Source organism: Capricornis sumatraensis, chromosome 4, assembly GCF_032405125.1.
Source record: "Capricornis sumatraensis isolate serow.1 chromosome 4, serow.2, whole genome shotgun sequence".
NCBI lineage: Eukaryota > Metazoa > Chordata > Mammalia > Artiodactyla > Bovidae > Capricornis > Capricornis sumatraensis.
The window spans coordinates 111627142-111644107 of record NC_091072.1 but is presented as its reverse complement, the minus strand read 5'-3'; the positions used below and the strand labels follow the sequence as shown (position 1 = coordinate 111644107).

Sequence of the window (16966 nt, the reverse complement as noted above, 5' to 3'; positions counted from 1 at the left end):
CACAAAGAGTTGGACACGACTTAGCGACTAAACAACTAACAGCAGCATTATTTACAAGATTGCCTATATTATTTTAAGTGATTTATACAAAATCAACATTTCTACAGATTTACTATGCCATCACTAATTTTTCTTCCACGTAATTCAAAATAAATAACACCTGTAACTGGTTACAGTAGAGAAGGTGCTTTATTTTACATGTCACTGGTACACAGTCCATAAAACTGCCTAAAATTAGCCTTGGAAAACATAACTGTCAGTTACTTACACCTTCAATGGTCAAGGACCAAGTCTATTTTGTAACCTACTTCATTTAAGATCAGATGACTACAATACTTTTAAATACGAATAATCTCTTCATATCCAATGTTACAGGTTATTTTTATGCTACAAATGCTGCAATTTTAAAAAATATCTCCAGTTATATAGACCATATCTCTGCAACAAAACTCTGCTAGTCTACAAGTCTTTGAAATAATGGATCAACAGTTTGACCTTCTTACAGATGATTATATTTATGCGACTGGGTTAGAGGGAGCAGGGGCTCATACATGCAATCAGGTTATTTCTGTTTTTTTTTTTTTTTAATGCGAGTAAAAGTGAGTATACAATACCCTACTTCTAGTTAAGTTGCCAAAGTTTACTAAACTAAAATGAAGTCAGTACAATATTTTAGAAAACATAATTCTAAGAGCGTGCAACAGAAAAATCTTTTTACTAGTATGTGAACCAAAGCTCTAGAGTCCAGGAGGATTGTGGCACAAAGACTTGTACATCTGAATTGCTTATTCAGTTAGAAGGAGTAAAGAAAGTAATTTAACTCAGTGTAAATCCTCTTACGAAAGATATCTGCATGTTATCACTGCAGTCACTGCAACACCAGAGGATCTTCACTTAGAAAATGTGCAAATCATAAGAAGATAAATGCACTTCTCCTATTATTTATATCCATCCATTCTCTTCATAAACATACAGCTCAATGATCTCTTACTAACTATTAATGTCAAAGCCACAGAGATTTCTCTATGGCATCTTTCAGTCACCAACCATTTATCAAAGGGATAAATGTGACTAGAAGTTAATGTACAATTGTAAAAAAAATGTTAAGAATTTGGGCTAATTCTCAAAGTAAATCCCTTGGTATACAAAGACTGCCTTTCTCTCTAGAAAATAAGACATATTTTAGAACCACAGGTTCATATTCACCTGCTAGTCTGGAACAGAAGAGGCATTTAAGCAAAGTAAACTAAAAAACAAAATACTAAATAGTTAGAAACACTCAAATATTCTATTCTTTGTTTAAAGTCAACTTATTCTTTGTCATTAAGGGAAGTGCTTCAAGATGCAAACTGTTAATGCAGTTTGATTAACAAACTGTTAATCCTAAATGAGAATAAGGCGTTAAAAGCCAGACCTTTTCCTAATAAAGCAAGTAGATTATACAATGACTGGGCTTGAAATATATACTTACTGTAACTTTCCATTCTTACTTTTTTTTATAACTAAACATACACACATATACAACAAACCCTAGCATTTAATATGTGCAAAATTGCTTACCATTTATTTTAACTTTGGTTAAGTACTTCTTTAGCCTATATCAGACATATTATGGAAGCTATACAAATGATTACAAACATAATAATGAGGTAAGTTAAAATTCTACTAGTGCAAAAAGCAAGCATATGCCAAAAAGCAATGCATATGAGTTAAACAAATACAGAATGAGGCTCTCACCAAGGCAGGTGCTGGGCTAACAAACCAGAGAAGCTCCTTGTAAACACTGTTTGTAAAGTACACATTTAGAGATCAAGGATTCATATAGCCACAAAAAAGGTATTCTAACAACACCACAGTAGTGCATTTATTTTACCTTTAGAGTTTGGAAATCTTTCAATACGTGTCTAACAGTTTGCATATTTTCTTCAAGAGAAACTTAATTAGTGAAGACACATTAATTACAAATACTGTAGTATAAAAATCCCAGTTCTTTACAAAAATTATATATTAAAATATTCTATACACTTTAAATTAGTAACTGGAACATACATACATATCAGTTCTGCACAATTAAATCCATCTTTGCTGGGAGTATTATACATGAAGTTTGAGGACATAGCTACTCAGTCAACCTCAACTGGCAAAAGGTTACACGGTATAAAAAGGACAGACCTGTGCTCCTGCAGTTACTGCAGCTTAGTCTGAAATGTCTTTTCTGCAATTATTGCTCTATATATTTATTCTGGATTCGAATAGGCAGTGGAACCATGAAATTCCTAAAATGTTTAAAACAAGTCACCTGTAGCAGACTCTCCATAATGCCTATATGTATCTTTAAGGTTGTAATGGAACCTGAGTAAGCTGTCTAATGCTTATATTTCAGTTGTAAAAAAGTTTATACAATTTCAAGGTAAAAACAATGCAAAAATAAAACATTTAGAGCATTTACAAAAATCTTACAAATGTTTAAAACACTATTTCAAAACTCATGTCCTGTTAAGGTGCTTCTTTCTTTCTGTGATAAGGAGGACAAAAAACGCTGAATTTTAAATTATGAACATTTTAATTTCAGCAAAAGCAAAATTAGATCCATTAAGACAGATGTTAAAATATTTAGTGATAAACTTCACTTCTAATGAACATACTGAATTTAAGTGCTGAAAGGGACCTTAAAGGTAAACTTCTTTTTAACTCCCTCATCTATTAATCAGGAAACTGAGGGCCAGGTAAGTGCTTTGGCCGAAAATATATTCCAATATATCAACCTGGTATGAATCAAGAAAACCCATTAATCTTTTTGTATGTTGCTATGATTCTTGGAAAATGATAAAAATTCCAAAGCAGAGTTTCTGAACTTGCTTCTTTCTTTTTTTTTAATTTCTTAAGCTCTGTGCTAACTGAAATGAATCAAATGGCTCCTAAAATCAGTATTACAAATATTATCCAGTAGAAGATAGTTGCTAGAGGACCACTGCTCATATAGAATAACGTGAGACGGAGTACTCAAAAACTGGACCTTTTCAGTGTAGGGAACATTTACCATATAAGACAGCACAGTGTACAACAGCCAGTTACTAGAATCATCTCAATAACTCTAGGATGACTGAGTTACATGGCCTTTATAAAAGATATTGGGGTAATAAAGCCTTTAGCTTTTATCTTAATTTTACTATTTTTCTTTATAATGGAGCTATAACTATAGGGAAGAATTCATATACTGATTTTCAGAGAGGCTTTGCTTCTTTTCTATTTTTATTTGGATCTAGAATTGAGCAAATACATTTTAAGAACAACTTACAAACTCAAATTCATAACTGCTAGAAATACAGTCAGAGAATACTCTTAAATGACAAATCTCCAAAACCAGTTACTAATAAATAATCATCACAATAGCTTCAGTAAAAAAAAAAGAAAAGAAAAGAAAATCAATTTAAAGGTGCTTTTTTATTGTTACCTTGAAGCCATCGAACTTGTGTAGCTGGTCCATATCCCTTTTCATTCTTTGCTGATATCCTGAACACAATGGCAGGCCTGGATGTATAATCAATATGTGCATTTGCAAGCTGCCCAGCAGTTACTATACATGATGTCTTAAGACCACAATAAATCCTCATAAACACAAGTTGACTTGGATTATCCTGTATTTGTGCTGTGCGGATAGCCAAGTAGGCTGAATATTCCAAAATATTTCCAGAAGGTGAAGTTGGAGGTTCCCAGGAAAGATGGATGCCCTCAACATTCTTGAAGAGAGGAGAAAAACAAAGACAGATAAAGATTCTGAAGTTTTCTCTAGTAGCACTTACTATATTATCTTTAGAACACAAGATGTTTTCACTAAAGTAACTGTATCAGATGTTACAACTTTTGTTGTTGATTTTTAAAAATTTACCTTACCTGGATCTGTAATGTTTAATTTATGCCCTTTTAAAAAACATAACTAGGCTTAAATGTCTGCCTGTACACCCAAAGAACGAGATCTTTCTTATCTGAAAGCAGAACTTTTCTTCTCTAAACAGAGATATGACCTTAGGATAAAATATAATCCAATTAAATGTCAGGTGGCACAGTGGTGAAAATCTGCCTGCCAATAGCAGAGACGTAAGAGACACAAGATTGATCCTTGAGCTGGGAAGATCCCCTTCCCAACTAGGAAGGGTAGGAAATGGCAACCCACTCCAGTATTCATGCCTGGGAAAGTTCATGGACAGGGGAGCCTGGCAGGCTACAGTCCATGGGGTGGCAAAGAGTCAGACATGAATGAGCGACTGAACACACACATTAAAATTCTCTAGCATAATACTTTTCATTTCTATAACAAGAACAAAATTAATATAAGAAGCATACACAGATCTCCCTGACTTTCCAAAATCTGGATGCTGTAATTCTGCTTGAAATTTGTGTCCTTAAAAGTATCATGCCCAGTAGTGGAACTGCTGGATCATACAGTAGTTTTATTCCTAGTTTTTTTTTAAGAAATCTCTATATTGTTCTCCAAGTGGCTGTATAAATTTACATTCTGACCAAGAGTGCAAGAGGGTTCCCTTTTCTGCACATTCTCTCCAGCATTTATTATTTGTAGATTTTTTGATGATGGCCATTCTGACCAGTGTGAGGTGATATATCATTGTAGTTTTGATTTGTATTTCTCTAATAATAAGCAAATAGGAAAAGGAGTACATCAAGGCTGTATATTGTTACCCTGCTTATTTAACTTCTATGCAGAGTACATCATGAGAAACACTGGGCTGGATGAAGCACAAGCTGGAATCAAGATTGCCGGGAGAAATATCAATAACCTCAGATATGCAGATGACACCACCCTTATGGCAGAAGGTGAAGAGGAACTAAATAGCCTCTTGATGAAAGTGAAAGAGGAGAGTGAAAAAGTTGGCTTAAAGCTCAACATTCAGAAAATGAAGATCATGGCATCTGGTCCCATCACTTCATGGGAAATAGATGGGGAAACAGTGGAAACAGTGTCAGACTTTATTTTTGGGGGCTCCAAAATCACTGCAGATGGTGATTGCAGCCATGAAATTAAAAGACGCTTACTCCTTAAAAGGAAAGTTATGACCAACCTAGATAGCATATTCAAAAGCAGAGACATTACTTTGCCAACAAAGGTCCGTCTAGTCAAGGCTATGGTTTTTCCAGTGGTCATGTATGGATGTGAAGAGTTGGACTGTGAAGAAAGCTGAGAGCTGAAGAATTGATGCTTTTGAACTGTGGTGTTGGAGAAGACCCTTGAGAGTCCCCTGGACTGCAAGGAGATCCAACCAGTCCATTCTAAAGGAGATCAGTCCTGGGTGTTCATTGGAATGACTGATGCTAAAGCTGAAACTCCTAGACTTTGGCCACCTCATGCAAAGAGTTGACTTTGGAAAAGACCTTGATGCTGGGAGGGATTGGGGGCAGGAGGAGAAGGGGACGACAGAGGATGAGATGGCTGGATGGCATCACCGACTCAATGGACAGGAGTCTGAGTGAACTCTGTGAGTTGGTGATGGACAGGGAGGCCTGGTGTGCTGTGATTCATGGGGTCGCAAAGAGTCGGACACGACTGAGTGACTGAACTGAACTGAATAATATGCAATGTTGAGCATTTTTTAATCCCACTACTGGGCAATACCCTGAGAAAATCATAATTGAAAAAGACACATGTACCCTAATGTTCACTGCAGCACTACTGACAATAGCCAGGACATGGAAGAACCCTAGATGTTGTTCATTGACAGATGAATGGATAAAAGAAGTTATGATATATATGTACAATGGAATATTATTAAGCCATAAAAAGGAATGAATTTGAGTCAGTTCTAGTAAGGTAGATAAACCTAGAACCTGTTATACAGAGGGAAGTTAGTCAGAAACAGAAAAACAAATATCATATATTAACACATATCTAAAAGAAATCAGTCCTGAATATTCATTGGAAGGACTGATGCTGAAGCTGAAACTCCAATACTTTGGCCACCAGATGCGAAGAACTGACTCATTTGAAAAGACCCTGATGCTGGGAAAGATTGAAGGTGGGAGAAGAAGGGGACAACAGAGGATGAGATTGTTGGATGGCATCACCAACTCGATGGACATGAGTTTGAGTAGGCTCCAGGAGTTCGTGATGGACAGGGAGGCCTGGTGTGCTACAATCTGTGGGGTCACAAAGAGTCGGATATAACTGAGTGACTGAACTGAACTGATGGAATCTAGAAAAATCGTACTGATGAACCTATTTGTAGGGCAGGAGGAGAGACTCAGACATAGAAAACAGACTTATGGATAGAGCAGGGGAAGGAGAGTGTGGGACTAACTGAGAAAGCAGCACTGAAATATATACATTACCATGTGTAAAACCAATAGCTAATGGGAGGTTACAGGGAAATCAGCCTGGAGCTCTGTGATAATCTAAGGGGGTGGGGGGCAGTGGAGAGAGGTTCAGGAGGGAGAGGACATGTGTATACCTATGGCTGATTCATGATGATGTATAGCAGATACCAACACAACATTGTAAAGCAATTACCCTCCAATTAAAAATAAATAAATTTTTAAAATATCACGAATGAGGACTTCTCTGGTAGTCCAGTGGCTAAGACTCTGTACTCCCAATGCAGGGGGCCCAGGTTGAACCCTGGTCAGGGAACTAGATCCCACCTGTTGCAACTAAGACTCAGCACACACAACTACTGAGCACTCTAGAGCCCACGAGCTGCAACTACTGAGCCCATGTGCCACAATTACTGAAGACCCTGGGCCCTAGAGCCCGTGCTCCACCAAAAGAGACGCGATCATGATGAGAAGCCTGCTCACCGTAATGGGAGAGTAGCCCCCACTCACTGTAACTAGAGAAAAGCCCATGCAGCAACAAAGACCTAACACAGCCAAACATAAATAAATAATTAAAAAAAAAAGACTCAGCACAGCCAAATAAATTAAAATATTTTAAATAAATATATATTATGAGTGATTAGCAAAAAATGTTTTGTAAAAATTTAATCCACCCCTTTTAGATATCTCTCATTTCATCAGACACTAAAAGGAATCTTTAAACTGATAGTTTTACTTCATGTACAAAGTATCAGTAATTTAAATCATTAAGTCTTGACCTGATGTCTCACCTTTGAAATTCTGACTGCAGAAGGAGCTCCAGGAAAACCGGGAATACAAGTTTTAAATTCACTGATTTTGCTGAAAGGGCCTATTCCACAACCATTGATGGCAGCAACCCTGAATCTGTATCCTGTGCCTGGAACAAGATCTTGTTTCTTAAGTAAACTGTAGTCAGGTACGTCTGCATTTCCTATCTAAAATGTAATATATGCAAAAGTCAAAGGAAAGATGCAATTAATTATTTTTCATTGAATAACAAAACTTTTAAAGAATGAATTAAGTTTTAGGGTTGTAGTGCACATTATTTATTTTCCTCTTTCATATATGGAATGAACACCCTCAAAACAAAAGTAAATAAGCCTATAAATTGGTGATTCTCATCCAGAGGAAAAGTGCCTTTCCAGTTGAGAGTCACTGGTTATAAAAAGAAATATAAAGGTATTCTGCACATCAAGAATACAGAGAAAAGAGAAAAAAACTAACCAGTATTAACAAAGTAACAACTATCTCCATGTAAATTTAACTTGGAATAAAAATCTCAGGTTTACTGTCAGTCTAGCCAGGAACAATACGTTTTGGACATAGGCAAGCAAGCTTGACAGAAAAGGAACAACTAGCATGCCAGCACAGAGCATTTAAAAATTAATATTCAGCAGATATTGAATAAATGTTAAATAACCAGACTGCATACTCTAGGTAGGCAGCTCATAACACCTACAACTTTCAAACAGTTTTTACATCACTACATCACTGTGAGACAGTGCCAACGTTTCATCCCATTTTTAAGGGAGTTACTTCATTTCACAGATGAGGAAACAGTCTCAGCAAGGTTAAACAAGTGATTTGTCCAAGGTCACACTGTCAAGTGCTGAAACTGATAACTCAAACTCAAGTTTACTATATGTTTCCTTCTTTGGGGAAAGACAGATAGCTAACCAGGCCCTTAGATACAGGTAGTTCCATATATATGAAATCAAACTACAGCCAGAAATTTTGTTAGGCATAATACTAACACAATATTAATAAGGATGTCTGTTTTTGTTAAGAATTGGACGATTCAATATGTAAAAGTGGGACACCAGAAAGTAGTATTAGAGAAACCAAAATATAATGATAAATGTTACATTCTCCATTTGTAAGATCTTTGGGAGATTCAAACCTAAATATCATTTTGTTGGCAATTCCCTCTCTGCAATTCCCATTCCAGAAAAAATTCAGTATGCTTTGGAGCTGTTACTTATTTCATAATTCTTAGAAGGTTAATGTCTCTCTCTATATAAGGTCCTCACTGTATTCAATAATGTTAAGGACTTTACATTTCTAAAATTATGAAATTGGGACTAACAAAAGTTCTAAGTTAAAAAAAAGTTCCGTTCTAAACACTCCAGGTAACAACATTAGAGATACTTCAAGAAATCTTCATCTGTACTGGCCAGACTGTATCATTTATGACTCAAAATCCAGTCCAGTGAGTGTATAAGACTTTTTAAAATAACCTGCTTGTGATATATTCTATAAACGGAGCCTTAAAAAAGAATACAATAACTAATACAAACTCTTAATTATAGGTAGTAAACAGATCCCAATTTCACTCATTCAAATGTCCTGAATCAGGATTACTTCTTAAAGTTGCATGTTTGAGGCTTATACTAACAGTGTAGAAAACACATCAATAGCTACCTTTGAAATGCTTTGCTTCCCTTTTGGCAGCAAATAAAACTGGCTCACCAAAGCTGTATTATTTTTAAAAATTCCTACGTCACACCACTGTCGTTCTCCTGCTTTCACCATGGCCACCGGATTTGAAGGAGTCTCTTTCTAATTTCAGAGAAAGAAAAATTTATGAAGACTCTTACTGAACATACAAGAAATGCCAAGATTTAATAACTCCATGCAGTGATCTACACGTACGTATATGGGTAAACGCCACAACATTAATAGCTCATAAGTAAATAAACTCTTAACAGATTAGGTCAACTGACAAGTGAGACAGGGATGCCAATTCAAACACAGGGAGTGACAGGCATTCTCCAAGTCAGTAGCTCTGTGCTATCAACCTACTGGAGTTAGCATGCTTTCCAATCAGTGATACGTTAAAATGCCAGCTGTTTTATAGAACATTGTCATTTCAGAGACTCTCTCAAAAAATGTAATAATCCCTTTAGTGTGACATTACAACTCGCTCCAAAAGGAGCGAATAAGGAAAAATTCATTGCAAGCTGGCTTATTTCTAGATTCAAAAACAACTAGCAGAAATTCAGTGATCTTTGCACTTGAAATACCTGTGATTCTCCAAACCTAAAAGGAGAAAAAATGTTCAAAACTAAAATGCAATTTGAATATAATTTAGCATACACTAAAGAGGAGCAGATTAAACAGTTTGACATTTTTATCTTGCTTTAACAAATAAACTTCCTGTACCTTAAACTACTTTTAGTGATAAGTGAATTATACTTGTCCTTTTTAAGCCCATCTTCTTTATAAATGAGACACTGTTTCCAGAAGCTCGAAACAAATATGTACTTCAGTTATTTAATCTGTCTTAAATATATAACAGCAGAGGTACATGCTTATAATTCACAGTACTTGTTATTGAGGCTATCACACATGATAAAGTGAGCTAACCAGGAGAGTCTTAAAGGTTTTTAAGAGAAATAGCTTTAAACTTGTTAAAATGCTCTTCAACAACTTTTATAAAACAACTGGCTCCAAATGCAACTATAGATACCATTCCAACTGATGCACTGTAAAACAGATTCAAGAGAAAAAAATCATTTTAACAATTCTTCTTTGAGAAGAGTTATTAGAACACTAGCGCTTAACATTCTGGAAAGGTGAAAGCTAATGAAGGTAAAGACATGATCAAAATCCACAGAATCATCACTGAAAGAAAACTAAAACTACAAACTATTCTTGAAGGTTCTAAATGGTAAATGTTAGGTTAAATAAAAACTCTTGCTCATAGCAATAAAGTTGAAATGACTGATAATTTAAAAATATACAAAACCACATATATGTATTATCCTCCTATTCATCCACTTGAGACAATCTTAGTATAATATTTGTGAGGCACATTCCTGGCATTTAAGTTTGATACCAGGCAGACTAATTCTGGCCTTCCACCAAAAAATCCAATGTTAGAGATTATTAGGATATCCTACAGGTATGTCTGACTCAAGATTGCAATATTCTGTTGTTATCCTATTAAGCAGCTAGCAATAAAACCATTCAAGTTTTATGTTCTATAACATGTCTTTTTATTCCTTAAATTGTTAAGTAATTTACATATGTACATATATCTATGTATATACACACATTTCTGATTATGAAAGTTAACATTATAGGAAAAGACTGAAAACATAAAGAAAAAGTAAAAATTATCTTTGGCCCCACAACCTGAAGAAAATCATCTAGCAAGGTAGTGTAGATTTGTGTGGACTCATGTGAGAGTGTGAATGTATGTACTGTGTGTTTTTAATAAAATTGGGAATGCACTATATATATTATTTTTTTATCCAACTTTTTCCACTTAAGATTACACTGTGAACATTTTTCTCTTTAAGCCTCCATTTTTCAATCTGTGTCAAGTAATTACTAACAGGATACCCAAGAGCCTTTTCCTGAATTTAGGTTGAAGTTGCTCAGCATTTAAAGTGTATTTAGCCATCTGTAAGCACATCCATCTCCAGGGCATATACTTACAGAAAACGGCATCGTGGCAGCATGTGCCTCCACACGGCTTATCTTAGTTGCAGGCAGTGCACATGTTTCATCAACTAAAAATTAAACAATTCATCATATAAGACTTATATAATCACTGAGCAAACAGACACATTAAAATATAACTTATAAATATGCAAAAATAGCCAGAGGGAGAAAAAAAAATCACAACAATTAGAAATATGGACCCTCTAACTTGAACTAATTCACAAAGCTCATTTTTCAAGGATTTGCTGACTAGCTGGAACTTCAGAGAATGTTTGTCAAACATGAAATACAATTCCTATTGCAAAATCATAAAATAAGAATTTACAAAATCAGAAATTGATCAAGCTATAAGAACTGTTACTCCATAGCAGAGAACTAATCTTTTCTAAGGAAAAAAAGTTTTGCTGAATAAACTCATGGTAGGAAAGATAAAGTCTGATTGTATTACAGTGCAGCAGAGAATATACTATATAATGATTTTAAATGAAATGCCTTTATCTTTTTATATTCAATTCAATCCAAGATGAAATGCAATTCCATCTAAAACAAATACGTTTGCTGAATTTCTATACAAAAATGGCTCAAAATACAGTATGTGAAACACATTTCAAACCTTCAGCTTTGGTACTGAATGCTGTTAGTGAAGTTTCATCTTTAACAACTGCCCCATTTGTACTGGATGATTCAGTTTTAATGGTCTGCTGGGTTACCATAGTTTGTGCGCTGGAAACAGTACTGGATACAGAAGTTTCAGGGATTACTGTTCTTAAGTCCAGGCAACTACTTAGAACACCTATATTTGCTGAAGTGTGAGGACCTAAAATTAAACGGAAAAGATTAACTATTAACAAATGAATATCTGCAAGTAACTGCTGTATCTTAGAGTTCTTGTCACCCAATTCTAAGCATTCTCAATTTTAAAATCATTAAACGTGAACACCACAAATGTCAGCCATATGACTTAACCATTAGGCATAAAATATCAACATTTAGGAAAATAGAATGCATCATATCCATGGATGTCCAACTTCTCAGTTCCTTCCTCCATTCTAAACCCTGAATCACTGTTCTTAAATTTTACTCAACCATAGATCAAATGGCTTTGCCTTTCATTTTAGGGGAAGAAATAGTCATCAGGCATAAATGCCACCCATTTTCTGCCTTCTCTTGTCCTAAACTAGAAATGTTTTTATGACTGTGCCCAGCCCCTCTGTCTTCTCTTCCATTTCAGAAGATGACTTCTCCCCTAAGGTAAGTTTAATCTATTCTCTTGTGCTCTTGGTCCCATTCCTTCCCCTATATTTTGGGATCCTCGCTTATCAATCATTCCTTTCTCTTCAAGGTTTTCAAATTCTTCTGTGCAAGTTTTGGCCCTCAATCTATACACATTATCAAGTCTTCTCCAGTCACCATCTTCCCTCGCTACTTTCCTTCAGAGCAGTCTACTTTCTTGACCACCCCAATCTGATTGAGCACACCACTCTAAGGAAATGGCTCTGACAAATGTCCAGGGATAGTTAGCTCTAAGGGATACTGATCAATTTTCATTTACTTGACCTCTGTGTAATATAAACAATGCTGACCACATACTTTTTTTTGAAGTTGTTTCTGTCTATGACTTGTATTCACTCATGTATGCATCATAAATGTATAGTTATAAATGGTAATACCCACTACAGAGGTAAAATATGATACCATTATAAATATATAGTTATAAATGGTAATACCCACTACAGAGGTAAAAAATATGATACCATTTTTTTTGGTTCTTTGCCTAACCTTCTTGGGAAGCCTTTTCAGTCTCTTTAGCTGACTTCTCTTGTTCAGATGACTCTAAATGCAGGTATTTTCCAAGCCCTATCTTGTCTCCCATTGCATATTTCCCTGCTGCTTTAGCTACCATTTACAAATCATACATCTCTCAACTATGTATGTCCTAGGCACAGTGTCAGGTCCTGAGAATCCAGCAGTGAACAAGTCAGAGAAGGTCCTTGTTCTTGTGGATATTAGACATTCTTAACTTTGAAATTAATATTTCCAGCCAAGAACTGCCTTCTAGACTCCAGACCTATGGTATCCAACTGCCCATTAGAAATCTTTACCAACATGTTCCTCAAGTGTCTCAAAAACAGCAAGTTCAAGGTTGAACCTATCTTATTCCCAAATCTGTTCTTGCTTCTGTATTTCTTATCCTGATGAAGAGTATCATCATCCACTGACTATCCAACCCAGAAAACTGGGAGTCATGTTCAGCTCGTTTTCATTTCTCATATACAACCAGTTTCCTAGTCTAATAGGTGCTACTTTCTAAGAGTCTCTGAACTAATGTATTCTCTCCTCTCCATCTCACCCACTGCTTTAGTCTCTATGCATCTCTTTAAGTCCTAAAAGAACCTTCTAACAAGTCTCCCAATCATCTCCTATAATAGCTCTTCCTGATGGTGAGGCTAGAATGTCCTTTCCAAAATAAAAAACAAAAACTAATCGTGCCACTCTTTCACTTTTGAAAAATACCAGTTACTCCAACCTACAGAGGAAAAGCCCAATCTCCTCTTGTTAACCTGAGATTAGCTAGCCATTCATTTACATATTTGAATATCCACGATGTGCCAGATGCTGTCATTGTATAACCACTCATTTCCCCATTTGCCTAATATTAATTTTATCCAAACTGCCTTATAAGTAGGATTTAGAGTACGTTAGGATCCTAAAATCTCAAAGCTCATATTTGTTTTCAAGAGTGTAAACTTCTTTACATGATGGACATAGAAAATCACTATAAAAATTTAAATTGATGTCTAGTACCCAGCTTTTATAATTCTGACCAAATGATTCATTTACATCAGCAAATCAACAAAACAAAGTCTCTCCTCTTCCACAAGTAATGAAATCAGAAAAACGATAGGAAACTATTTTTCTTGAATATTTTTATCTACCATGGATTCTTAAAGAAAAATGGAAATAAAAAGAATATTTGTCTTGTTATTTACTGAAGAGGGATTAGCTTTTTATTAACTGTCACAATTTTTTCAAATTAAAAATGAGGCCACATATTACTATGCCAGGGATATATCAGAATAAGATTTATAAAAGTTTAGATACTGAAATCAGAGGTAACATTTAATATATCACAAATGATACCAGAATATTAAAATTAAAATCTTTTAAATACAAGCCATCAAATTATAAGCTGTTCCATGCATTCAACAGGCTAATCAACAGTTCTCATAAATGAACTATCTTTCTGAGGATAATACAGTTATTTGCTAAACAAATATTTATTTATTCATTTATTTATTAAGTGACTACAATTTGCCAAGCATGGATCTGGGTGCTGAGGAAATATATGTGAACAAGACAGACAAAATCCTGACCCAAAATCAATAACTACAGATAGTTATAAGCACTAGGATAATAGAATAATGGAACAGTGACATTGAACACACTGGCCAACCTCAAATGGCATACGAGAGCTTGCCTCATTTAAATTCTGTAGTCAATAACTAATCTTCACTATTTAGGTAAGTTCTTGCTTGGTATCATGACATCATTTTAATTAGGGTTAATGTAGTAAGTATATATCATCTCTTGAAACTGGATCCAAACTATGTAACATTTACTTTTTCAAAGACTCTAAAATTCTCTATCATTATTATAAAAAACTTTAGCTTTATGTAAAATGCCATCTTTATACCTTCATTTTTCCTTAGCATATCCACCACACAACTATTATGATTAGAAGCATTAGCTGACAAAGATGAATGCAAAGAGGCATTAGAATCATTTGATGCTTTGAGATCTGGTTTGTTTTTCACTGAAGTTCCTTTCATGGCTGTATGTTCAGATTTTACACTGTTCACTATATCACTGATCTACAAGAAAGAAAATAATTTATTGCAGCAAGTAATGTTCAATTAAATAGAAATATATGAAAAAACAAGCAAAATAATTTACCAACTTAAATGCTTTTGAAAATAAATTATCCAAAATATAAAACAGCTTAACTTATAGCCTTATATTATTCTTTAAATTTTATAATAGCTTAAGAAAACAATTTCTTTTCACTTAATATCCATTCTCAAAAGATCAGTTCTGAAGGGAAAAGGAACAGTAAATTTCGAGGGAATAAAATTTATATTTTACAAGTGGTAGCTAGTATTCAAGTAAATATGGACAAGCTAGACCAACCTAGTCAGCATATTAAAAAGCAGAGACATTATTTTGCCAACAAAGGTTCCTGTAGTCAAAGCTATGTTTTTTCCAGTAGTCATGTATGGTTGTGAGAGTTGGACCATAAAGAAGGCTGAGCGCCAAAGAATTGATGCTTTTGAACTGTGGTGTTGGAGAAGACTCTTGAGAGTCCCTTGGACTGCAAGGAGATCAAACCAGTCAATCCAAAAGGAGATCAGTGCTGAATATTCATTGGAAGGACTGATGCTGAAGCTGAAACTCTAATACTTTGGCCACCTGATGCAAAGCACTGACTCCTTGGAAAAGATGCTGATGCTGGGAAAGACTGAAAGTAGTAGGAGAAGGACGACAAAGGATGAGATGGTTGGATGGCATCACCGACTCGATGGACATGAGTTTGAGTAAGCTCTGGGAGTTGGTGATGGACAGGGAGGCCTGGCATGCTGCAGTCAATGGGGTCTCAAAGAGTCGGACATGACTGAGCCACTGAACTGAATTGAATAGGTGACAATACCCAAGGTACTGAGTTTAACATTCTGGTCAAATTTTCTTAACAAGATTAGACATGTATACTAAAGATTTTGTGTGTGCTAAGTCACTCTAATCATTGCCAACTCTTTGCAACCCCATGGACTGTAGCCTGCCTGGCTCCCTTGTCCATGGGATTCTCCAGGCAAGAATACTGGAGTGGGTTGCCATGCCCTCCTCCAGGGGATCTTCCCCACCTGGGGATCAGTGTCTCTTATGTCTCCTGCACTGACAAGCAGATTCTTCACAACTATAGCACCACCGGGGAAGCCCTTACTAAAGATCTTTTGAATCCTAAAAGAAAAATCTGTTACATGAAACCTTCAAGCATACGAATTATTTTGTATGACTGAGTTTTCCATATAGGCATCAAGATTTAATACATACACATACCAATATTCTTCACCATTAAACATTTTAGATAGCAATCTTCCTAATCACCTGTTTATTTTCTTAAAGATACTATAATAAACACATTTAAACCTTTTGGTAATTCAAATCACCAATGTAAATATCAGTTATTATATAGCAATAACTATAGGTCTGCTGAACCATAAAGGTGATCTGGCTTCATTCAAATACCCCAATATTGCCTGCCTCTTTTTAGTTATCTGTTTTTTGTTACTTTTCTGTCTCCATCTTTAATGTCAATTATAACCATAGTCAATTATAATTTCTCATGGCTCAAAGGATACTTGTTCATAATATGCCCTCTGTGCTGTGCTCAGTCATGTCTGACTCTTTGCAACTACATGGACTGTAGCCCACCAGGCCCCTCTGGCTTTGGGGCTTCTCCAGGCAGAACACTGGAGTAGCCATTCCTTTCTCCAGGGGGTCTTCCCGACTCACAAATTGAACCAGGGTCTCCTGCTTTGCAGGCAGATTCTTTACCAGCTGAGCTACCAGGGAAGCCCAATACACACTTGGCCTCCATTCTAATTGATGGTGATTATGCTGGTGTTAATAAATGATGATGATGATATCCACAACCATTAGGGACCATTATACTACCTGATAGGCTCCATGATACATATTTATAAAGTCTGAATCTCACTTAATTTTCACAAGAATTCTATAAATTGGATAATATCACCCTAGCTTATAGATGGAAAATAATGAGACTCAGAGATCTTAGATACCATACCCATGATCAAGTAGCCAGCAAGCAGCAAAGCAAGAATTTGACCTCAAGTTTATTTCACTATGAACTCCCCATGTCATACTATCTGCGAGCATAGTACAGTGAAGTACAAAAAATGAGGCATGCCTTTATAAAGCAGAAAAGGCTGAAGCTAAGAGCCTGTAGGTGGAAAGTCATGGACAGGTGAACCATTTTTGCTAAAGAGCCCAGAAAGGCTTGGAAATTGGAGGCATCAGGTTCTTTGGAGGCTGAAGTACAGAATGCAAATAAACACCAGAGGACCATCATATA

General features: G+C 35.6%; 1 protein-coding gene across 3 annotated transcripts in view; it reads right to left on the bottom strand.

Moving 5' to 3' along the window:
* Positions 1–16966, bottom strand: part of HCFC2 (host cell factor C2) — a 50591-nt gene that overhangs the window by 4608 nt on the left and 29017 nt on the right. For 2 of the 3 annotated variants that reach the window (XR_011144819.1, XM_068970506.1), the window contains exons 9-14: positions 14510–14687; positions 11429–11632; positions 10810–10883; positions 8788–8925; positions 7116–7301; positions 3455–3740 (exon numbers count right to left, since the gene is read on the bottom strand). Coding sequence is in view for 2 of the 3 variants with exons in the window: in XM_068970506.1 (XP_068826607.1) it covers positions 3455–3740; positions 7116–7301; positions 8788–8925; positions 10810–10883; positions 11429–11632; positions 14510–14687 (1066 nt within the window). In the remaining variant the exon portion in view is untranslated. Of the gene's footprint in view, positions 1–3425; positions 3741–7115; positions 7302–8787; positions 8926–10809; positions 10884–11428; positions 11633–14509; positions 14688–16966 lie in introns of those variants that run through there. The other variant, XM_068970505.1, reaches the window with a different exon arrangement.